General features: G+C 43.8%; 1 protein-coding gene across 5 annotated transcripts; it reads left to right on the forward strand.

Annotated features, from left to right (window-relative positions):
- Positions 1-28: 28 nt before the first annotated feature.
- Positions 29-23,789, forward strand: ACOX3 (acyl-CoA oxidase 3, pristanoyl). Of its 5 annotated transcripts, none has more exons than XM_083398997.1 (19): positions 29-163; positions 1,457-1,616; positions 2,343-2,576; positions 5,879-5,953; positions 7,717-7,806; positions 8,492-8,635; positions 9,535-9,623; positions 11,578-11,674; positions 11,934-12,116; positions 12,835-12,957; positions 14,593-14,713; positions 14,836-14,958; positions 16,321-16,434; positions 17,318-17,433; positions 19,674-19,848; positions 20,674-20,741; positions 21,321-21,407; positions 22,488-22,641; positions 23,065-23,789. In XM_083398997.1, exons 2-18 carry the CDS (start codon positions 1,473-1,475, stop codon positions 22,605-22,607), a joined length of 2,103 nt encoding a protein of 700 aa, XP_083255123.1. In that variant the 5' UTR covers positions 29-163; positions 1,457-1,472; the 3' UTR covers positions 22,608-22,641; positions 23,065-23,789. The 5 variants fall into 5 exon arrangements, with proteins under 5 accessions (XP_083255123.1, XP_083255124.1, XP_083255122.1 ...); XM_083398998.1 differs by lacking the exon at positions 29-163 and adding an exon at positions 194-501; XM_083398996.1 differs by lacking the exon at positions 29-163 and adding an exon at positions 265-491.
- Positions 23,790-25,254: the final 1,465 nt, after the last annotated feature.

Raw genomic sequence — 25,254 nt, forward strand, 5'->3', positions numbered from 1 at the left:
GGATCTCCAAAGGTCATCTAGCCCAACCCCCGGGCAATGCAGGACTCTGAACCAAAGCATCCACGGCAGGTGGCCATCCAACAACCAGGGGGCAAGGCAGGATTTCCATGTAACTTTCACGGCGGCTGCAAAGCTTTCACCGCGGAAGAAAAGGCAGCCGCAGGTGCGGAAGTCCCGCTGCAAACTCCGCGCTGCAAACCGCCCTGGGATCTTGGGGTGAGAGGCAGCGTCTCGTAAGTTCAAACACGAATTGAGACCCATCAGAGGCGATGCAGAGCCCAGGCGCGCTGCAGGAAGCCCGTTTCGTCCGGGGCCGGCTTGGATGCGCGCCCCGGGGCCTCATCGCCCTGCCTCCGCTTCTGCGCGCGCCCTAGGAGAGGGTGGCGCGTGTCTCTGCGCGCGCGCGGGGCGGGGCGCGGAGCGAAGTCTGTCGCCGTCGGGGAAGGTGCGCAGCGCGGCGACCTCGCGTTTTCCGCGACCGTGGAGAGACGGTGGGTGCGGGTGCGTCAATCCCCGGGGGCGTCGGCAGGGGCCTCCCACCTCTTTCCCCAAACGGCTGTTTGGTGGCGCGTCTCGCCTTCTCTCCCCCCCCCCCAAGCGACACGCCGCAAGACCCTCTCGGGGACCTTTGGGAAGGCGGAGGGGCGCAAACGCGTAGCTGGGAAAGGAGCCCCGACTGGCTGCTCCGAGGGGGCTGGGGGGCCGCCCTGCGCGCCTTGGCCGGGGAAGCGCCCTTGGGAGCTGCTTGCCAGCGCACCTGTCCGATTGCGCAGTCCGTGGAAGTTGGACTCGGGCGCTGCCTTGCATAAGTAGCGATTACCTGCTTATGAAAGCAATGGCATAAGAGGCAGGGGACGTGTCAACAGGCACATAAACCAGCTGCTCCTTCTTGTATCTAAGCACCCCTTGAAGCTTTCTTTGTGCAGGGTCGAAGTTTATTTACAGTTCCCGTATCCAGTCAGAGAGAGAAAAGGTAAAGTTTTTAGCAGCAGCAACCTCTCTTTTAAAGGTAAAGGGACCCCTGACCATTAGGTCCAGTCGTGACTGATTCTGGGGTAGCAGCGCTCATCTCGCTTTACTGGCCGAGGGAGCCGGCGTACAGCTTCCGGGTCATGTGAGCAGCGTGACTAAGCCGCTTCTGGAAAACCAGAGCAGCGCATGGAAACGCCGTTTACCTTCCCGCGTCTAATTGCACTTCGACGTGTTTTCAAACTGCCAGGTTGGCAGGAGCTGGGACCAAGCAATGAGAGCTCACCCCGTCGCGGGGATTCGAACCGCCAACCTTCTGATCAGCAAGTCCTAGGCTCTGTGGTTTAACCCACAGCACCAGGAGCTGTTAATGTACACTGAGAGGATGGTCTACACTGGCTCTGTTATCCTCCACAAGTAACTTTTGAAGGATTTCTTCTTTTTTGAAAAGGCATTTGTTTTGAATGATTTTTGGGTTTGCTTACAGAACATTGCATGTTAAGATGGCATCTGTCAGTGATCGGGAAAAGACTTTGGTGCTCCCAGACCTACCCAGTGGACCGCTGGATGCCTACCGGAAGAAAGCATCCTTCGACTGGAAAGAGATGGCACTCTTCGTAGAGGAAGAAGATCTCCTCCGTTTTAAAGTAAGGCTTAGAATAATATTTCTTTAAAAACGATGTTGCAAATTAAACACAATCTGCCATAACCCTCCTTAAAGTATCCAATATGTACCATTAAATTCTGGTTCCTGTGAGGCCTGTCTGGCCAAGGGATTGACATGGCCAGGGACCTTTTCTTAGGTCAAGAGAGCCATGATCCTTGATAAACAGGGATTTGAGGTGTTTTTGTTTTTGTCAGTGTAAATGGCTGCCCAGTAAGTTACTTTACATTTTGATAGGACTGTGCATGATGTTCATGCTTAAAGGGTTTTCCATCTAGGACTGAGTAAAAACAATATTCTCAAAAATATTGGAAGCCTTTTGAGGAGGGGATAGATTTCTTTTGTATTGTGTTTTTGATCTGGAGGAAAACCACACAATTATATTAGTATAAAATTGAAATTATGCACTTCTTTATCAGATCCAAACTTCTTCTGCTTTTAGTGCAGTACATGAAATGCAATATCTATAATAATGATTCAAAGAGCTTTTAATCAGTGAGGCAATATTTGGGTGTGAACTTATTTAGTAATATTGCTTGTCAGGTGGTTGACATTTATTAAGTTTTAAACGGCTTCCTGATTGTCGTTGTACATTTCTTATGGCATAGGGAAATGACTAAATGTGTTAATATATAAAATATGAATACTTCAATTCAATGATAAATTCAAATCTGACGTTCAGCTATTCTGATGTGTTTCTTCCATGAAGAACAGAATATTCTCAGCTCTTGAAAATGACCCTATCTTTGCTCGTCACACTGGAGAAGAATTACCTCTTGAGAAATACCGTGAACTAACCTTCCTCCGCTGTAGGAAACTTTTTGAATATGATTTTCTACGGCTAGAAGACATAATTGAGAAACCATTAAAAGTTGTAGCGCTGATTACTTGCCTGGGGATGTATGACTGGTCTCTAGGAGCCAAATATGTGCTAAATTCCCAGGTATGTACAATGCAGCTGTAAGCTCTTTTATAGATTTCCTTAAAGACTCAAGCCTACTAGCAAAGCATTCCATTTTTATTTTGGATAAATACTTTTGGAGATTGCATCTGAGCTGCTCTACGCTTTTGATTTAGAGGCTATAGTGGCTTGACACTTTTTTCACGTGGTAATTGTAGTGAAAACTTCATTGCTTGAACATACACCCTCCACAATAGTCTATTGATATTTGTTTTTAATTTCTTTTTGCTTTTAAATTGCTTTTCACTTATTATTATTTCACTTATTATTACAGTCATACCTCTAGTTGAGTTCGCTTCATGTTGTGGATTTTGGGGTTGTGAACGTGGCAAACCCGGAAGTGTATACACAGCGTTCTGTGCGCTTCACACATGCGCAGAAGCACTCTATTGCACTCTGCACTTGCGCAGAAGCACCGCTCTAGTTGCGGACTTTTTGGGGTGCGAATGGCACCCCGCAATGGATTGTGTCTGCAACTAGAGGTACCACTGTATCATTATTATTAGTATTGAATTTATATACCACCCTATAACTGGAGGTCTCAGGGTGGTTTTAGGATGTTATTCTTGTTGGAAAACTAGCCGCCTTGGGAGAGGCTAGCCTTCCCGCTCCCGGAGCTTGTTTACCGGTGATCTTCCTCTGGCTGGCATCCAGACAGACTGTCTGGCTGGCATCCCAGACAGACTGTCTGGCTGGCATCCCAGACAGATGTTGATAGGCAACATCTCCCAGCGGCAGTTGTTATACACGTAACAATCCCCTGTTGTTTCAGTTCCACCTTTGGAACTACCTGCCACTGGTTTCACCAGTGTAACTCTCTGGTTGTCTGTTTTCCAAGGAATGAGTGCTTCTGCATTACCTTGGGTAGGGAAAGTTGTGTTGCGCTTAGTAACTCCCAGTTGTGTCTTTGTCTCTGACTTAGACACACCTTTAACTTGTCTAGAGTTGTCAACAACAGTAACACATGCAACAGCTGAGTTACCAAACTCTTGAGAATACCTTTTGGGTGGTACGCCCTTTGTGATTCTCTCAGACCTGCGTATGAGGTGCTGATCCTGTTTGCTTGACTGGTTTATCCTCTGGACCTTTTGCAGAACCACGCCCAACAGTAAACAGCGATGTACTGCCTCCTCCTGCGATGTACTCATATTGTAACAATTCTTTGGTTTTACGGTATATTTTGATATGGTTGTAAACCATTGTGATATGTGTTTATGATACAGTGGTATATAAATATTTTTATAAATAAATTTATAAAACTGGTATCAGAATTATAAACTATTATCTCATCATGTCAGCTAATCATCTAACTGTGAGAAATGATTAAACTACTATTTCTCTACTTTTATTTAAGCCATTTCCCTGTGTTGATACAGAGCTTGATCAGATTCTGATTGAAGCTAACAGAATTGCACTGTCTCCTTTGGGTTTAAGCTAAGGTGGTTTTTGTCATACAGGGAGCAAAGCAGACAGTCTACATAACCTCCTAGTCGCTTACAGCAGTGATCTGAGCTGGCCAAGAAACCTTTAGAAGGCCAAGAAGCACCTAATGGTGTAAAGAGTTATGTAGAATCTTCCTCAAGTTCTCCCTTTTGGACAGACACGGATGGTGCCACGCAGGCAGAATTCCCACCTGACATTCCATTACTGTTTTTATTATCAGTTGCTTGTTGCCTAAAAGCAGGGCATTTTTTCCGGGGGAACTTACAGGAACCACTGTTCTGGCACCTCTCAGGTGGGCGCCATTGCCATTCTAAGAGAACGAGGGAGGTGTTCATGGTGAGTTCTGGCATCTCTTTTTCTAGAAAAATAGCACTGCCTGAAAGGTCTCCAAGCAACTTACTTTTAAAAAATAAATAAAAATGCTTAGGTCTGGCAGATGTTTGGGCTTCTCTAAACCCTTTTAAACAAGTAGTATCATTATTCTGACACCAGTGGGCAGCAGTGCCTTGAACACAAAAGTCCTGATGAATAGGAAGAACAAACTCTCCCCAGCTTCCCATTAGGAGGAGGAGGAGGCAGGATGGGAAGACCTGAAACATGGTATGTCTCCTGGTATGTCCCACGGAGGACCTTACGGTCTGCAAACAAAAACATCTTGGAGGTCCCGGGCCACAGGGAGGTTACACTGGCCTCAACCAGAGCCAGGGCCTTTTCGGCCGTGGCCCTGAACTGGTGGAACGCTCTGTCACAAGAGACTAGGGCCCTGCGGGACTTGACATCTTTCCGCAGGGCCTGCAAGACGGTGCTGTTCCACCAGGCCTTTGGCCGAGGCACAGCCCGACCCCCTCCTTTGGTAATCCTCACAGAACTCTAGCCCAATGGTTGCCATTAATTTTATTTGAACTAATTTTATAACAAATTAATTTTAGAATGCTGTATTATTTTACTGTTGTTAGCCGCTCTGAGCCCGGCTTTGGCTGGGGAGGACGGGATATAAATACAATATTATTATTATTATTATTATTATTATTATTATCATCATCATCATCATCATCATCATCATGGCAGTGGAAGGATTTACCTCACTAGATCTTTACCAGAGCCTTTGCGTGTCAAAGGTTGAAAACGAACACATTCCATGTTTGATTTTACTGTGATTGTCAAACTTACTCAACAGTTCAATTCAGCCTCATCACCCTTTTGGGATCAAAGGATGTGCCCTGGGGACATATTTTATTGGCTCCTGCCCTTCTTTTCATGTTGGGGGTGTGATCACATGCATCCTGAGTGTGGCCAACACATCCTTTTGGGATGGAGTGGTTCTGGTCATCTTGAAAGAGACAGTGACACGGCCACTCCTTGAAAAAATCACCCTGGGCCCATTGCCTTGTGATGACTACTGCCCAGTTACAAATACCCCCTTTTTGGAAAATTGATTTGGGAGGTTGTGGGGTGGTGGCAAGTGCTCTAGGATGAAACCTGTTCTCTTCACCGGCCTTGAGAAGATATTGTACTATTGCTTAATAATAATCCAGAGGAATCAAGGAATCATTCATTTTTCTTTTCATTATTTCACTTTGCAGCTGAAACCAGGAGGAAAATTATTTTCTTGTAATGAAGTTGTGTTTCCTGATGCAGAATAGCGTAAAATATCACAGAATAGCATTTTCTCCTAGGAAGGGAGCAACTTAACACTTGACTTGTGGTTTGAGCTGTGAGCAGTGATGCTTTGCTATCTCAGATCTTTCTTGAACATGTCATTTTGACCCCTTCCTCTACTTTAACAAAAAGATTTTTACTATTTATCATTTACATCAGCTAATTGTCTTTAATGTTTACAGGTGTTCAGAAGTGCAATTGAGAGTTCTGGCTCTAAAAGACATGAAGAATTTATTAAAGATAATGCAAATATGAAGGTACTCTTTAAACTACCTAAATCAATGTTTGCTTTAAAATACAGTATATATACTGCCACTAATTTTGAGTTAATGGTGTTTCTAAAAACAAGATGATTAGCTACGTATTCTAATGAAGCAATATCTGCAAATCTCTTGTAAAGTAGTATCTCATATGGAGTTACTTCATTTTGATTTCCTAGTGCTTCTCTGTTTCTGTCGGAAAACCATAATTAAAGTTTCTTACAGTGGAAGTGATGAATTATCTGGATCAGTTTGCTTATTGATCATTTATGAAGCTATTGCAGGATCATCAGCACCAATATCTAATACAAATTTATAAGGCAATAGTTCAAGAAGTGCCTTGCAGCATCAAATCAGCAGAGTGGAGTCCTTCAGCACAAAGCCAAAAGATATCTTGCTTCTGTTAAGGGTAGAAGCAGGATTCCACATGCGTATCCTAAGCTGTATACATCAATTCTGTGTGCATGACCCCTATTCCCACCACCAAACAGTTTTCAAAAGGTGTAAACTTAGCCAAGGGATGAAAAGCCTGTTGCCATGTAGATGTTGTTGAACTCCAGATCCCATTAGCCCCAGCCAGTGCAACCAGCAGACAGGGGTTATGGGAGTTGTAGTTTGGCAACATGTACAGGGCCACAGAATCTCCACCCTGGCGTAAAAATGTTCACAAAGGGAAGTAGTGCTTTTCTGAACAGTAGGATTGGAGATTGCTGATCCTCCTTCTAAAGGACTCTATGCAGACTCCTTTGGATAAAGCAAAGAGTTTTCTTTTTTAACTTCTTAAGGAAACTTTTTCATTTTGTGTTTCTTCACTGCTAATACATTGACTAAGCTTTGGATTTTGTTTGTTGCTGTGGTGACCTGGTGTTAACATTTACCTTTAGACTTGACCCTAAACGTTTGCAGCTGTGAATTGTAATATAAACACTGAGCTCAGATGGGTGGGAACTGCCCTGAGATTTGCAGATGAAGGGCGGTATCCAAATTTAATAAATGAATAAAAAATGATAAATATAGTACATTTCAGGGCTCACTTTAGAGCTGCTGCAGCCTCACAATAGCCACGCGTGGCCACCTGTCCCTAACCCAACATCATATGGTGCCAGGTGTGTGACAAGCAGAGCCATGGCTTCAAAGGAAAAAGCAGGAGGCAGACGACAGTCCAGATAATTCATTTGCGTTACGATGCTGCCCTGCTGCCCGCTTCTTCCAGGCAGGACCAGTTCCAATCAGGAACTTTTGACAGTAGCTGTAATCCTTGCTGAAAGAAGGATGCTGGCATTGCACTGGGTGCCAAATTTAAATGCAAGCCCTGCAGCTTCCAGAAGGGATCAAAACTTCAGTTGAGAGCTCCTGAGTGGAACTGATCACGCCTGGAAGCATTTGGCATGCATTTCTGCAGAGATCAGATCCACCTGACAGGAGCTTGAAAGATGGGCACACCCCCCCCCACCCGACACCCCCCCACCCCACCTATCAAATGCAGAGGGTTGGCCCCTTCTTGTCCTAGCCTGCCAGAGGAGATGAGCTTTCCCAAAGGGCAGCTGCTGGTCAGTGGGTGACCTCTACCCAGCTGCAGGGCAGTGTGCACACTTTGAATCATTTAAGGACTAGACTTTGAAGCTCACAGATCTTGAAGTTTGTAAGCTGGAGCTCCAGTGCAGCTCTTTTAGAACAGAGATCCCCCGTTGCCTTAATGTTTGGGCTACCCCGGTTTGAATTGTACAAGTTCTTACTCAGTTTGTGTCTTTTGTCTCCAGAACTTTGGATGTTTTGCTCTGACTGAATTAAGCCATGGCAGCAATACCAAGAACATGCGGACTACTGCTAGATATGACCCGACTACACAAGTTAGTAGCAGTGCCCTGTAAAGTTCTCTAATATCCTTCACTTAACTTTTTATTAAAATAGGACATTGTACTTCTGAACCCAGGTACTCTAATCTTTTCTATTCAGTGGGCCTGCAACCCACGTAGACTCATGTCCAATGAATGAATGAGGTACGGGAGAATTCCACCCTGGAAAGAGCTTTTTTTAGTCCTCTGCCTTGCTGGCTAGGCTCTGAAAAGATTGTGCAAGGGCCCTGAGATGCTCCCAGAGCCCTTGTGCAGTAAGCAGGGTGGAGGGCAAGGCCTGATCCAGACCGGCCAATGTATTGGGACCTGCCATGGGAAGAGCCGTACCCTACAGCCTCACATTGCTGCTGGTCAATAGTTTGGAAAAGAGCTCCATGACTGGAGCAATGGTAAAAAGAAAAATGCCTCTGTGGCTTTGTTTGGAGCCTTTCTCCTAAAATGTACGTATTGTTTACTCCTGTGAAACTATTTTCCATTGCCTTTCTGCCCTGCTCACGGAGGCTGCAGTCCTGTGCCCATTTAGTTCAGAGAAAGCCCCGCTGAACGCCAAGTAGACAGGGGTTGTGCTGCGGCAGCACAGAACAGAGGTTGTCAATAGATTCACCCAACTTCATATTTCAGAGAAGATATACAGTGTGTTTAGAATTTTCTCCCCATCCCCCTCTTATCAACTATGTAGGAATTCATTATTCACTCACCGGATTTTGAAGCAGCAAAGTTCTGGGTTGGCAACATGGGGAAGAACGCAACTCATGCCGTTGTCTACGCACAGCTATATACTCCGGATGGCCAGTGCCATGGATTGCATTCCTTTGTCGTACAGGTGAGAATGAATTCATCTAAATCTAGAATATTGGAATAAGCCAAGAGCTTTTTCATTAACCGGGATCATTGGTGGCATTTGCCTATTATTATTTCCCAGTTGTAAACACTTTTTGTGGAACGGCCACTTGCTAGCCTGGAAATTGCATAAGATCACTCGGGCATCACTAAAGGTGTGTGGGGTGCTTAAAATGTGTCCCTCTTCAGGCAAACATCTTTCTACCGGGTATGAAAGGCTTGCAAGTGCCCTTGCCCTGCTTTGGCCAAGCAGAAAGCAGTGTACAACCCAGTGCAGTCTCAGCATTGCTCCCTCTGTATGCGTTTGGACAGTAGATTCAGAGACACTGCAGCTGTAGATGAGCACAGCTCTGTGCTGCTGAGTCCTGTGTTACTTTAGACCCATGAAGATGGGGAGCATCATGTGCCCTTGTAGCAGATACAAAAATATTTCTCTGAAGGGCACCTGAGAGTGCAATCGTACAATGAGCTGTGTACTGAGAGACATCATGAGCCCCATAGAAGCGCCTGTGGGAAATGTGAAGTTTGTTGTGTATTGGGTTTTAGGTGGGTTCTCCCCACCCTAGTGCTGCATGGTTCCCAGGTACACACATTTATGTGAGAGAAAGTGAAGGGGTCTACTTAGACACCCCTCTGGTGAGTACATTTCCCCCCAGCCTCCGATAACCCCAGGGGAGGAGAAGTATATTCACTTCTCAGCTTAGGTCTTGTCCCAGGGAACTATGTGAGAGCCCTTTAGATCATAGCTATATAATCCAACCAGTTGCATGCATTGAAACAGTTGTGCACATTTTTCTAATTAATTGTATAGAGTTCTTAACCGGAACAAAAGGGTGGCTCAATGACTTCTTGTAAATGTTTTAATGGAGGTATTTGTTACAGATCCGAGATCCGAAAACTCTTCTTCCCATGCCAGGGGTGTTGGTTGGTGATATAGGTAGAAAACTTGGGCAAAATGGATTAGATAATGGGTAAGTTGGAACAAAAAAATCTGAACTTCAAAATAATGTTGCAAAAGTTACAAGTCACTTCTGCAGACCTCGAGAACAGAAATCCTAGTATGTGCATCACACAGTGAAAGGACCTTCAGGCTGATCTGTCCCAGTCTGAGATGGTTCAAGCACATTGCTGCATCATTGTGCACCATTACATGAAAGAGTGGAGAGAAGCCTTGGAATCTCACAGTAATCTCTGCTCCCTCTCAAGGAATGATTGCAAACCCAAACATTTTTTCAAAGACAACTAAAAGATAGTCTAAAGAGCAGCAATATTCCAAATTGGAGAGTGGTACAATTAATTCAGGACGCGGATGGCGCTGTGGTCTAAACCACTGAGCCTAGGGCTTGCCAATCAGAAGGTCGGAGGTTCAAATCCCCGCGACGGGGTGAGCTCCCGTTGCTCGGTCCCAGCTCCTGCCCACCTAGCAGTTTGAAAGCACGTCAAAGTGCAAGTAGATAAATAGGTACTGCTCCAGCAGGAAGGTAAACGGCGTTTCCGTGCGCTCCTCTGGTTCACCAGAAGCTGCTTAGTCATGCTGCCCACATGACCTTGAAGCTGTATGCCAGCTCCCTCGGCCAGTAAAGCAAGATGAGCGGCACAACCCCAGAGTCATTCTCAACTGGACCTAACGGTCAGGGCTCCCTTTACCTTTATCTTTTACAATTAAATCTGTAATGCAGTTTCATTCTATTGTATTTGAAGGAATAATACCACAAAGCAGAAACAATTCTAGGATCAAACACTTTGGCTAGTAGAAAAGTTAAGGGCTGTGCAAACCCATTCATATGCCAAAAAGTATGGAGATTGTAAGTTGCCCACCTTAACTTCCACACCACTTGAGCAGTAAAAATGTTCTGCAGACTCTCTCCTTCTTGCCTGTGGCTTAGACTCTCTGCAGTCAGGTGCTCCCTTTGCCTGTCAGGAAATGCTCTGCCTCTGCAGGTTGAGTGGACAAATGTCTGACGTGCACAGTTCCTGAATGTGCTTACAAGCCCACCAAGCAAAACTATCCATACATGTTATTAAGCCACCACATAGTGGCCTAGCGGCACAGGACTACAGCTGTGTCACAAGCACAAAGCAAAGGCTAAAGCGCGAGCAGAATGCATAACACAAGCACACTGCAGATTAACAGATTGCATATGCACAGCCTATTACTGACAAAGATTTAACAGGTGTTCTAGAAAACCCTCATAGGTTGGAAGCACTGAGTTGAAGAGTCTGGTCCCAAGGATGACCGGCAAAGCTGCGAAACAAATGCAAACCAGATTGCGTGAGGAAGTGAACCAAGATTATTTGTTTGTGGAATTTACTTTCTAGAAAATACGTGTTGCTCACTGTCACTTCCTTGTGTTACACTCACACACATATGCGCACACACAAACCCATCACCTGCCAAGAGACAGTTGGATTGTGCTGCACATAGTTTTCCTGATTGCTTCCTTTAAAACGACTCAACTAGCAAATTGTAGCAGTGGTTGCAGCTGTTAATGGGGAACAGTCCCCTCCTGCAATGTTTCCATATTTTCCCCTGAGCCTTCACATCTCTAGGGAGGCCTATAACCAGAACTGAAATGTAAGAATGATAGAGTTAAGTCACATGGAGCCAACCCGGTGCCTCCAGATGTTGAACTCCTGTAACCCCAGCCACATGGCCAGTGGTCAGGGATGATGGGACTTGTAGTGCGACAGGACCTGTTGACTGCAACTGAAAGTGCCCCCTGCAGCCTGATCCTGCTCAGGAGTCCCCCTGCAGCTGTTATTCTGAAAGGAGAAGCAGACACACTAAATGCATTCATGCATTTAACATCATGTCTGCTCTTGGTTCTGTGAAACTAATAACTGTCTCTGTATTCAGCATTTGATTTCTACAGCTCATCGGATGTGCAGGTGTTATCTCTTAATTCATTCTTTTTGGATTGGCAGCTTTGCAATGTTCCACAATGTCAGGATACCCAAAAGGAACTTGCTGAACCAAACTGGAGATGTCACAGCTGAGGGAGCGTATGCCAGTGCCTTCAAGGTATGAATTGTGCTTAACTAACTTCCGTGTGCTTAATGCAAAACTTAATTGCTCTTATCTAAGGATTCCTTTTATTGCCTAATCTGTTTAGTTCTTCCTCACATGCTCTCCAGAGTTTATCGCAGTATAATTAAGAACATAAACACAATATTATACTTTGAATGTTAACACTTGGTGTACTTGGAGAGAATTTTCTGGGTACAAAATGTTTTTTAAAAATCCTTAAAGCCTTTCCGCTTATCCTGTCTTATTTCTCCAGGATCGCAAGCAGCGCTTAGGAGTTTCTCTTGGTGCTTTGTCCAATGGAAGAGTTATGATTATATCCATGTCTGTGGTCAATTTAAAGCTGGCCATATCAATAGCAATTCGCTTCTCAGCTACTCGGCGCCAATTTGGACCAACAGATGATGAAGAAATACCTGTTCTTGAATACCAAATGCAGGTGAAAATCTAGAGTGCTCCTTAAAAGCCTGAAGTGCTAGATTTTGCAGCCAGTGAGACTGCTAATTAAGCATAAGTCTTAGACATAGGCCAGTGGGTCCTCCTTTAACATATAACACCTTAAAAACAAACATCCTTCATGAACAAGAATAACTTTTGTTGGAGCTGGATGGTGGCTCCTTGTTAAATGAGGAGGGATGCTTTTGTTTTGCTATTTGGAGTTTTAAAAATCCTGGCTCAGAACAATCCAAAGTAGTGCTTGCGGAGGAGGGCTGCACGGGCAGAATAAAGCGGATTGTTGTTGTTTTTTTTACATGCCACCGACTTGACTGGGTTGTGTCATCTGCTCTGGGTGGCTTCCAGCAAATTATAAAACCACAGTAAAACATCACACATTAAAAACCTCCCAATACAGGGCTACCTTCAGATGTCTTCTAAAAGTCAGATAATTGTTTATTTCCTTGACATCTGGTGGGAGGGTGTTCCGCAGGGCAGGCGCCACTACCAAGAAGGCCCTTTGCCTTGTTCCCTGTAACCTCACTTCTTGCAATGAGGGAACCACCAGAAGGCCCTCAGAGTGATCGATCACTGAAAGAAGGTTAAGAAAATTAGCACTTTTACAAAGGGGACAAAAATGTCTCCTCTGTGTGTTTTTAAAGTGTTTTAAAAGGATGTGTATCTCTCAGTTTTTCCTCATGCAAATTTCATTTTTCTTCCAGCAGTGGCGCTTGCTGCCGTATTTAGCAGCCACCTATGTCTTAGACCATTTCTCCAAAATGCTGTTCATAAACTCCATGGAATTCCACATAGGTCTCCTCATGAAGGACAAAAGTCCACAGCAGGTAAGGATTTGTCAGTAATTTTTCGTTATAAGCCATTGTGTGGGAAATGAGTTGGTCCATTATTGGACTGGCAGGATTCAAGCATCCCGCTGTCTGAAGAGTGTACCTATTCTGCTCACCAGAGGGCTCTAAATGCTTCGCAGCCCAGCACATGGCAACGTGCACCCCAATTTCATGATAGGAAAACAGTAACTGTATTGCCAGCTGTGGGAAAATGCACAGCACTGTTACCTTTCTGAATATGAGTAAAACACCCAGTTCTGTATGCACAACAAATTTCACAAATGTAGCCTAATGTTTCTTCAGTGCCTTGTTTTTACGTATAAGGTTTTTTTTATTAATGTGAAATCAAAAATACAGTTAATAAAGTACATAATCAAAGTTACACAACACAGGAGCAGTACAAAGGTTGTATTTTCCAAATAAATAGTGAGAAGATAATGCAGAAAAGAAGAACACATCATGAAAGCCAAATTTTATTATTCGTTTGGGGAAGAGCGTCTTGTAATATCTGAATTACATTTTAATTAACTGTGAAACAGGTTGTTTATTTCTGTTTATCTTTAAACATTTTAAATTGCTCTTAATGATACATTTAATATTCTTGTAAACTGCCTAGAGGTTTTACCGTATTACAATCAAGCAATATCTAGATTTTGTTAAATAAAAGAAATAGTTGAAACACGTTAGTCTTGGTTTACCTCAACTGAATCTCCTCCTCTTTTACATTCCTTCTCTTCTTCCTTGATGCATCTTTCATTTATTCTTTAAAACACATCACTTGTAAGCATGAAGGAGGGGCACTGTTGTTGCTAGAGTTTTAATTTATTTTAATTGCGTCTATAAATTTAATAGTACAGTAATTTTACAGTTGAGCCCTTTTGGGGGGAGAGAGGTGTTGCATGTTCTAAATGCACAGACACTGAGCTATATTCTCTAAAGAGCAGGAAATTGCTAGTACGCTTGTTGGTAATCCTCCTTGCTCAGTTTCCCACAGTGGTCGGCAGTGCTTTTTTTCTAAAAAAAATGCTTAGGGGTACTCTCATTTTCCTACTCATATTGAAATATTGCCCCTCAATGAGGCCAAACTTAGATTCACAAAATGTTGAGGGGTATGCGTACCCCCAAGTCCCCCCCAGAAAAGAACACTGGTTGTTGGTAACCCAGAAGCCTGCACAAAGAGGCTTAGAGTTGAGCGTTTACGTCAGGGGTCAGCAACCTAAGGCCCATGGACCGCAAGCAGCCCACAGGGGTTGTTTAACTGGCCCACGAGCGAAACTGAGCCGCTCACTTGGCTGCTAAACCAGCACGGGGTGGGGACTTGCTTCCACATTGCTGGAAATTGTGTCTGCTCATGCGCAGACGCCGGAAATCACGTCTGTGCAGATGCCGGAAATCGCGGGGGCACACGCACGCACACGATCCGGCCCACAGAGGGATCTCCACTGGAGTGAACCAGCCCAGGCGAGGTAAAACCTTGCCAACCCCTGATTTATGTCCTTGGCCTCTGGTTAGACCTCTCGTAGCTGCTTTGCGCTGAAGTTGATGGTTCCTCAGGCCTAGGAGGACCCAGAAGGTTAATGCGGCATGTTGGCTGTTGTGTTCTATATTCATTGTTTGCTCTGGTTCTACAAGGCGGAACTCGGGCGTGAAATCCATGCTTTATCTACTTCGGGGAAACCGCTGGCCTCCTGGCTGACTCAGCAAGGAACTCAGGAATGCAGAGAAGCTTGTGGAGGACATGGCTATCTGGCCAGTAAGTGAACTTAACGGATAATTGTTTCCCATAATTGTCAGTAAGTGGTTTTATAAAATTTTAAATCACAAGCACAGCTCACTGATACAAGGTCCCTACATGTTAACTGTTCTTTCCAAAAGTGAATCGGCTGGGTGATATCCGTAACGACAACGACCCAAATTGCACCTATGAAGGAGACAATAATGTTCTGCTGCAGCAAACTAGCAACTACTTATTGGGCTGGATGAACGCCAAACACCAAGGTTAGTATGTAGAGCTTGGATGTTGCACTGACTCAGAAGCCCACCAAGGGGGTACGGGGTAAAACCGCCAGCAGACGCAGTTGTGCGTTTGCAAAGTTGAACTACTGCATTCCTATCAGTGTTTCTGTTGAAATGGTGGTCAGCACTCAAGCACCCTGTTTTTAACTATTCTTAGTACTGTTTTGGGTCACAATGACCTTACTTGAACTCTTAATTTGAGTTCATTGGACTCCGTAGATGCAAATGTTAGTGTCTTTGACGGTTTTAATTTTAGAGATGAGAGAAACCTCCCAATCAGAAACTGAAATATTTCCAAAAAAGCAGTGTAAGCAGAAATCCAGAAGTCCACAGTTGGGTGATACCTTTTTTAGAACGGACCCAAAAATTATAAGCTAGGCTTTGTTTTCTCAAAGAGTGTGTGTAACCTGCTATCAAGTAGCACCTGGTATGGGCTTAACTCAGCCTGTGGTCTTTGTTTGAACAAGCTTGGTTTTTCCTCCTCTCACTGTTTTGCATAACAGCTTGCCATATTTTTGTGACCTTTTTGCTTGATTTTGATAAAGGTGTTACCCAACTGTGGGCTTTGCGGTCTTGATGTATTTCAGATGTTTCTCATGGAATCTGGTTCAAGATCTAGCTTGGACCCAATCCTTGTTCCTTCTGGCAGGTTTCAGACTTTCACTGAGGGTGACCTGTAACTTTGCTGCCCCACAACTAAGCATGCATCTCAGAATAGGCACATCCTGTAGAAAGCATGATTTTTAACACACACTGGTGTGGGTACTTAATTAGCACCCATAATATTCTGTGGTTTGGGAACCTGGGTCAACTCTTCTTGAACTCATCCCAAGCAGAATAAAAACAAGGTACTCAGTGTGAAACAGTAGTCTGTGCTCCCTGGTGTCCTCAAACAACAGAACAGCAGTCTAATTGTCATGTGAGAATACCAGGGAGCGCTGACTACTGTTTCACGCTGAGTACCTTGTTTTTATTCTGCTTAGGGTGAGTTCAAGAAGAGTTGACTCAAGTTCCTAAACCAATTAACTTAAAACGTAATTTGAATGTGATGCAATTAGGCTAAGGAGTGCACAGTTGTGCATCATGTGCAAAGTGCAGGTTAATAGAGGTTGTTTTTAAGGCTTCCAACTTAGAAATAAAAGGGCCGTGTCTCAGAAGCATAGTTGTGTTAAAGAGTTTGCTTGGTTGAAGTTGGAGAAATGGGGGAAACAGCTTAATCAGATTAGCCATGCTGAATGCACCGATGAGCAGATTTTTGACTTGCATTGACTTTCAAAGCCATTAGTGCGTAGACATTAACACACTTTGACTTGGTATTTAGTTTTCGTATCATTGGCATTTCAGACAAAGGTCCTTTTGCTTCACCATTGGGATCGGTAGATTTTTTGGAAGACTGTGATCATATTCTCCGCCAGAAGTTCACAGTGTCAAATGTTCAAGATTGCATGGATTCTTCCGGTAACTGTTCAAATTGCATCTCTTGTCATGTGCTTATAATTTTGAGTGTGGCCCCTTTCCCCTACAAACCATTGGCTATTCTTCCTTTCGGGGCTTGCGGTTAAGTCCTTGTGCATTCTCTCTTCCCTTTAATTCACACACCAGCCCCCTGGGGTTGTTATGGCAAGTACCAGTTTAGAGGCTGGGTTGCTAGAGGAGGAAGGTTGTCCCATCTTGGAGACAGTAGAATGGGAGGGAACCTCTTGACAAAATAAATTTTAAGTTCTTTTGTAGAGATTGACTGAGATTTTGATGACTGGAGCTTTATGCCATATGTTACAGTGGAAATGAAAACTCTGTGAGGAGTGAATGGGCTTGAGGCATGGGAACAAGAGAGCATGTAAATCAGGAGGGAAAATGGGACCTGGGGGCGGATGATGCCTGGGAAAGACGTTCAGTACAGATGATGTTGTTAGTGATGAACATGAGAGTAGAGAGGATACTGCTTTGGAGATGAAGGAGAATACAGTCTTACATAGGAAAAATGGGGCTTTGAAGTGCTCATGAATTTGTTCACTAGCCTTAAATAGAAGTATCAAAAAAGAAAAAAAGAAAAGAAAGTCTATCCTCTATTAGTTGGTATAATGCGAAATTATTTCTTCTGTCTTTATATGAACAGCAAATTGTTGGGGTGGAGCAGCGGAAGGACAGCTAAGTTTCAGCAGCAAAATACTTAATTTTGTAGATGCTTTTCAACCTTATTTCTGCAAAACGCAGACTGTGCATTACAGAAACTCAGATTCTGATGCAAACTATCAGCATTATTTGCCGTCTGCTTTATAAGGATTTTTTATTATTGTTATCTTGAATGAAAACATTAAACCTTTGACATTTCTTTTTTCAGTACCTCTGAGAGCATACAAGTGGCTGGTTTGTTACTTGCTCCGAGAGAGTTTCCAGAAGCTGAGAAGCCAAGAAAAATGTGGTTGCAATGAATTTGAGGCAAGGAACAACAGTCAGGTAAACACATTGTATGATTTTATGTTGTGGAGCAATTTCGTTGCCCTTTTCCGCTGCCTCTCCCCTACACATACACACTATACATTGCACACTTCCTTTCACAAAAATATGAAAAGTAAAGCACCTAGGACCTCAAACTCAGCTGGAGCTAAAGTTCATGCTTTGTTGTGCAGCAACTAAGTTAAAAAGAATAAACCCTGCCATCAGGCTTACAGCCAAATAACCTCCTGCATGCATTTTTTACTTTAAAAGAAATAACTAGTGAGATTAACACCAAGTGGTGGAAAATGTGATCTAGACATCAGGAGATTTCTTGTGTAATGAGCCACAACCTTCTTTCTCCCAAATGCTGGGCTGAAACCTTATGGAATGTGTCCAGGGCACCCCAAGTCCTGCATTAAGTTTGGTGTCCAGGCAGTAACAGTTCCTTCCCTCTCTATGACAACGATAATAATTCAGTTTCATGCCCACTATGCTGTTGCCTTTCCTAAGAGCTCATCCAAACTTGAGGCAGAGAGATTCCAGTGAATATGGGAACAGGGATGGAGTTAGGGCTTTGCAAGCGATACTCATGCACTGGGTGCTGAGCTAAGGGGACACCATCTCAGAGCCCAGTAAATGAGGGACTGGGCTTTGGGAAGGAGGCACAGGGCTCTGAGAAGGTCCTAGGGGTCCTTTTCCCCAAAGCCTAGTTAGCACTTCCCAGCTTTGGGAAGGAGATGGGAGGGCTCTAAGACCCTGCCAGAGCCCTGTGCCTCCTTTCCCAAACCCAGTACCTCACTTAGCCATCTTTGGGAAGGCAGTGCAAGGGCTGGGGAGGGGGCACCAAATTTTGGCCTCGCACATCGTGCTATAGTACTCAAGTCTGCCACTGGTGGGAAACAAGTATGCCAAAAGCCTTTGGAAGAGAGTCAAAGGTAGAGAAGAGGTGCTGAGGACGGTTACGAGTGAGTGTGGATCAGGGTTGCCTAGTATCGTTGCTCCATCAGGAAGATAACAGAGAAGGGGCAGAGCATGAGAAAATAGCAGGAGCAGAAAAAATGGGCAAAGTCAGTCTAGTGTTTCGACTTCCTCCAGAGATGCCCAGCAGCTCCAGCGCATGAATGGGCATGTCAAATAGTGGGGGTAAGTCAGAAACGGATACTAGCGAAAAAAGGGGAAAGTGGGTCATGGTGGCAGACCAATCCAAATTAAGGGTTCATGAAGCTAGAGGTTGGAAATGGATGTTTCTAAAGAGCTGGAGGGACCAATATTATCACTTACTTATGATGGTTCATCCTAGTTAAATATTTGCTAAGGTACCTACAGTGTATTAAATACAGCTGAGAGTCCCACAGTGCTGTTACTCATTAAGATACCACAGGGCTTCCTTGTTTGCTGTAACAGACTGACACCATGTGATGTACAGTACCCCTGGAGGCAGGATCTCAAGGCCTTCCCAACCAGAACTCCAGAGACAGTGGCCTCGTTCTCGGGCCCAACCACTGAAAGGAAGCTCCGGGGGAGGAACAAGAGAATTGCAGATAACGGATTAGTGATGAAAGTTGCAAGACATGATGCCCAACCTTGCCTCATATTACAGAAGTGTCACGATCCGTCTTGCATACCTGTCCCCCTGAAATCGCATGAGAGATGTTCAGCTGGGGTGTTGAGTTCTATATATGCCACCAGCATTCCTTCACACAGTTGCTTCAGAGTACAATCTGCATCATTTTTATGCAGCACAGATTGCCCTGAAGGATACAGAGAGGATAATAAGAATGGGCCTTTCAACTTCTTTTTGGGTGACTTTTACTTAACTATTGCTTTTGAACAGTTAGTACCGTATTTTTCGCACCATAGGACGCAGTTTTTCCGTCTTAAAAACTAAGGGGGAAAGTCTGTGCGTCCTATGGAGCGAAAGCAGGGGGGGAGGCAAGCAGAAAAAGCCCCCAAGAGCCACACACAAGCTTCGCGTGGCTCTTGCGGGCTTTTCCCCAGGAGGGAGAAGGGACTAACGCGGCCAGTCAGTCCCTTCTCCCTCCTCTAGAAAAGCATTGCGCAATCTCTCCAGCCATGGGAGGCTGTGCAAGGCTAAAGAGGAAGCCTGGGCAGCGAGCGCGATATTTTTTTTCCTTGATTTCCTCCTCTAAAAACTAGGTGCGTCCTGTGGTCCGGTGCGTCCAATAGAGCGAAAAATACGGTAATCTTTGCCTGGATTTGTAGCTATGGTTGAATTTTTCTTTCTTTCTTTTTTCAAGGTGTACTATTGTCGTTCTTTAGCTATAGCTTTTATTGAGCACACTGTTTTGCAAAGATATCATGACTACGTCCACAGTTCCAACACACCAACTAGCCTCCAGCCGGTACTGAAGAATATATGTTCGCTGTATGGATTATGGTCTTTAAATAAGCACATGGCAGTGCTCTACCAAGGTGAGATCAACATTCTGCCTACATGGTAAAATTTAGAATCTGCAAACACTTCAAGGCTCTTACAAATTTACTACTGCATTTAAGTAAGTAGGTTCAGGCACCCAGTGTATTTTCTGCACCAAGGAAGCAGTAAATGTGTTATACAGTCTTACAGCTCTGGTCTTTTAGCCCCAGTCGTCTTCTACTGCACAGCTCAGGGGAGCTGTGTTTTAAGATACAATACTGAATTTCCTAAACCTCTTCTTCTGACATCCAGCCTCTTACAAAACTTGCCTTAAGCTGTGGAGTGCAATCTTCTTAAAGGCAAAACTAGCAAGGTAACTAAAGGCCCCATCTGCACTGCATATCTCAAGCAGTACCATAACATTTTAAACAGCCATAGCTTCCCTCAAAGCATCCTGGGAACTGTAGTTTGTTAAGTGTGCTGAGAGTTATTAGGGAAACCCCATTCCCATCACACCGCTACAGTTCCCAGAGTTCTCTGGGAAGAGGGATTGATTGTTAAACCATTCTGAGAATTGTAGCTCCGTGAGGAGAATAGGAACTTGAAGGTAGAAAACAAAGTTTTTGCCTCAACTCTGTCTGTTCCTCCCAGGACTGTCGCTTACCACGACCAGCTCAGCTTTGGCACTGGGCAGTATTCTTCACTTTCCAGAGAGCCACAGTGAGGCAGTTGGACACCAGATTCCAAGTCCTCTTCCCATTCAGCCATGAAGGGGAAACCTGCTCACTTTCAGATAACATTCTTCATACCCCACAGATCTAGCAGATTTTTTGATCCAATATGAGTCCTTTAGCTTCATTATCATGATAAATATCTTTCAGGTGGCTGCGTTTCAGGTGCAAATGCTGGCAGATTTGTGCAAGATGCAATTCTAGAGCTGTGTTCAAAGGTATGTTCCCTTTTGGTTTAAATATTATGCTGAGCAACCTGTAGAAGAAGAGTCCGGGGCAGCAGAGGCCCCAGACTCTGAGCTTCCTTTAAACAAGAAGTGCAAGTCTCTAGCCTTTAGATTGAAAGCTATGAAGTAAAATGTGTGGGCATCATTCAGAGCAATTGGTTTGCAAGGTATATGAGCCTACTCTTGCCTTTCATTGTTGTTAGCTTACGAGTGAAGTCAGAGCTGTGATTGATGAGCACTACAGAGAAATTCGGAGGCATACAGGCCCAAGTGAAGACCCCAAAATGCTTCAAAATGACCTGGGACACCCTTCTTAGTGTTTTCTTTAGGAAACCCCCAAAATAGTTGAGCTTTTTTTACACTTGATTCCTGCATTGCAGGGGGTTGGGCGCGATGACCCATGTGGTTCTATGAAAATGAAAATTGGAGAAGATTATGGAGCTTTCCATATTACAAATCTGAAACTGCTGGCTGTTAGTGGCTTGCCAAAATAGTTATGCTACAGCTCTGCTTGTTGTAGAAACCTAATCAGAATACCCAGTTTCTAGTCTAACTTTTTTTCCTGCACAGCTGAAGCAAGAGGCTGTGGCTTTGGTAGATGTGATTGCTCCTCCGGACTTCATTCTCAACTCGCCAATCGGCAGGGCTGATGGAGAGGTAAGCAAGTCTTTTTGCAAAGCTCTGACTCGGGTTTACTGTGACTCTTTTTGAACTTTGTGTTTTCAATATTTGTGCTCGGTTGTGTCACAGCTAGAAACTGTGTGTGTTTGGGAGTGGCTGAGAGGGAAGACCCACAGTCTAACAGCATGAATGTTGGTTGCATTCTTCTGATGCTGGAAGTAAATCCACCTCAAACCGCTCTTTCCAGCCTTTCTGATCCTTGAGTTTGAGGCACCTCTGCTTGGGGAAGGTAACCGTTTTAGAAGACGGATTTAGAAGAAGATTCCACCAGGCCAAAGTAAATGAAGTAACTTAACAAACTGAAGAACTTTGACTGTAAGCACAGGCGACAGAGGAAACCATATGATGTGCTCACCAGCTCTTTGATAATCTCGGAACCTGACTGCATTGTTCAGACTCCGCAGCTCAGTTCAATTTAGCCATAATGTTCTTTTGAAATGATTTATCTGTTTATTTACTCTAAACATTGGTCTTCTCCTGATGCCTTGATACCCACAAGTGGGCCCTAGCACAAGCTGTGGTGGCGTCACCATTCCCTCTAGCTTTTGGGTATTTTAAGGAGAGAGGCAGAAATATGAACGGAAAATAATATAGTGCAACTGACTTTTGGGGTTGGTGTGTTGTGCGACAAGCACACAGAATACAATGAGATTGAGTGTTTGGGGGGAAGGCTCGGTTAATTTCATTGTACACTGGTTGTACATTGACAATAAAGGTATTATTATTATTATTATTATTATTATTATTATTATTATGAAGTTGAGAAACCCTGAGAAAGAGAGTGAGGGAAGGCAGAGCTCTTTTCCTTTTATTTGCTGCATAGAAAGGAGAATTTTAGCAGGAATTTTAGCCTCTGCTGAATGGCACCTGCAAGAATTCTCTGTTGTGTTGAGTCACCCTAGAAAAGAGATATGGGCAAATGTAAAGATACAGGGAAACTATTAAATGAAGGTCTCATTGTGCCTCCTTGAGATCAAGGTGACACCACTGCAAAGACTGAACATTTTGGAAATGAATGCTGTTGCTGAAACCATTTCTGTTTTTCTCCCCCTCCAGCTGTATAAAAACCTGTGGAGCACCGTCCTTCAAGGCAATAAGGTGTTGGAGAGGCCATCCTGGTGGTCAGAATTTTGTACTAATAAACCTGTTGTAGGTAGGCTAAGATCAAGAATGTAAATGGGACGGTATATTGGAGAGGCCCAGCAAGGGCGTGTGTCAGGATTGGTCGTTGTCCTCTTCCGATCACCACACAAACGCTTCTTGTTCTTTTATAACTTCTTATTGTGTATTAACAGAACACTCTTATAAACGGTTCTTAACTATTCTTCCTCAGAGTCACTTCTTTCAGATACCTTCTGAGCTCTGCTTCTCCATGACCAGCCACCCTCAAAATGGCGAAGGCGCCTTTCCCTTCGCTTTCCTGCTCTTTTTCCTACCCTCCTGGCTAGAGCTGGCCTGTATCTCCCCTCCTCCCAATCTGAGCTAGAACTGAACCCTTTCCTTTCCTGGGAACAGCCGGTTCCTCCCTGTTGTTCCTCTTGCTCCCTTCTATTAGATTCACTGCTCTCCTTCCCCCCTTGGGGAATGCTTTCTCCCTCTGGGAAACTGGAAACTTCTAACTCTTCCCTGACAGCGTGGATAATAAATTGTAATCTAAAATTATTAGTTAAAGGATCATGTTGAAGAAGGTAATTTTTGTGAAGGAGAGGCTTTTGAAATAGCATTTCAGCCCGTTTCCATGACTACTGGCACAATGAGGGACAGTGCAGCCCAGTTTACACCTTTCCCACTTGCGGAAATGAAGTCACTTTAAAATGGGCTGCTACTCAGAGCCTGAAGTGGCCGTGATAGTAGAAGTCTGGATTCCAGGTATGGAAATAGCTATAACAAATTGAAGGAAAATTATACCTTTGCAAAGTCAGCAGTGTGCTCTGTTCATGTAAACTTATGTAGTTCCCTTAGAGTTCCTGCAGGGGCCACGAGAGGCACTGGGCAAGCACAATTTCGCCCAAAGACCTAAAACAAGTTCACTCTCCTGGAATACAGAGCAGATAAGGACTTTCTAACTTTGATTAATTGTCGTATCTTGTACATCTGTAGTCAAATGTTTTTATAGTTTCTTGTTTAATTCATGGTCTAATTGAAGTTAATGAAAATGTTGAACTTTATATCACCTTACCAACAGTCTGCATTTTATCCGCACTTTTTAATTTTAAGTGTAAGTTGGTGTCAGAAAATCCTAATTTGTGAAAGCTAAACATAATATATGTTATACCTGCTACATATTTTGGGGGAAATGTTTTGTGCTGACAAGATACAGCAAATGTTAACAATGATGAATAAAATAGTTTTATTTTATATGCATTTTTTAAAATCCATAAAATTAGTGAACATTTCTGCTTTAATTTTCTGCTACACTATTGGTTCCCTTGAAAAGGATAAAAATGCTGAAAATAAAAAAAAGCAGTTTGAAGTACAATCTTGAATGCTGAGTGCAGAAACCTCAGCCTCTTGCAAGGATCTGTTCTGTTCACACTGTTCAGAAGACCGTTGTTGTTTTTAACAATGGTACCTCAGGTTAAGTACTTAATTTGTTCCAGAGGTCCGTTCTTAACCTGAAACTGTTCTTAACCTGAAGCACCACTTTAGCTAATGGGGCCTCCCACTGCCGCTGCACCGCCGGAACATGATTTCTGTTCTCATCCTGAAGCAAAGTTCTTAACCCAAGGTACTATTTCTGGGTTAGCGGAGTCTGTAACCTGAAGCATCTGTAACCTGAAGCGTATGTAACCCAAGGTACCACTGTACATTGAATTTTCCATAAGGCTCACCATCGCCACCTAGTATCACATTGTATACTGCACTTAAAACACACTTAAAATGTTTTATTTGCAGCTGTAAAAAAAGAAGAAGGTAAAGTCAGCATGTTATTTCACAAGATGACTCTGATAGATGTCAGAGACAATGGCTTTAACCTTCCCTCTTCCTGACCTCTAGTTTTTATGTGCAGAGAAGGCACACAAGAGCATTCAGTCATCTGAATGCTTTTCTGCAGCTTGAGTCCACAAACACATTGACCATCTCCAGGAAAAACAAGTCACAAATTCTCACTGCACACTCTGAAACCAAATATTGCGTGGAAAGCTTTTATTATTTATCCCTATGACTACTACCTCCATTACCTGATAAGCAACACTTGGAAATATACCCCTACCAGCAACCAGCACTGGGATATACTCCTGCAGTTTTGCAAAAGCTTATCTGCTTCTTCTTTTCACAAATCACTTTTGATGACAAGCACCCTTTACAAATCTGGAAACAGAGTCAGAGATTTTACTGATTACCTGCAAAACGTACTTTAACAGAATTGTGGCTTATTATCCAAGTGGACTTGCCACCTCTAGGTTTTACTTACTGCAGGTTCATACATGGAAGTCACATTTATTTCCTGTAGGATCATGTACATCAGCACGCAGTTCGAGCATAAGCATCACACAGTGCTCTACCTGTTTTGTTTCCACCATGCTCTAGTTCTTGTCTTTAAAGAATGCAAACATAGGGACACGAAGAACCAATCGAGTTTTAGGTTTTTTACTATAGGAAACCTGAGAAAATGGGTTCCTCAGTTTTATTTCCTGGGGTTTACTGTTTTCATAAGCGTTTTAGGTAAAATTGTGTGAGAGGTGTGTGTGTGTGTGTGTGTGTGTGTGTGTGTGAGAGAGAGAGAGAGAGAGAGAGAGAGAGAGACTCACACAGAGGCAGAATAAAATGAATGGAAATTGTGGTGTAACCCCCCTTGGGTTAGCACCCAGGACCAGGTTCC

This window comes from Podarcis tiliguerta (genome assembly GCF_965153285.1).
Source record: "Podarcis tiliguerta genome assembly, chromosome: 9".
Taxonomy (NCBI): Eukaryota; Metazoa; Chordata; class Lepidosauria; order Squamata; family Lacertidae; genus Podarcis; species Podarcis tiliguerta.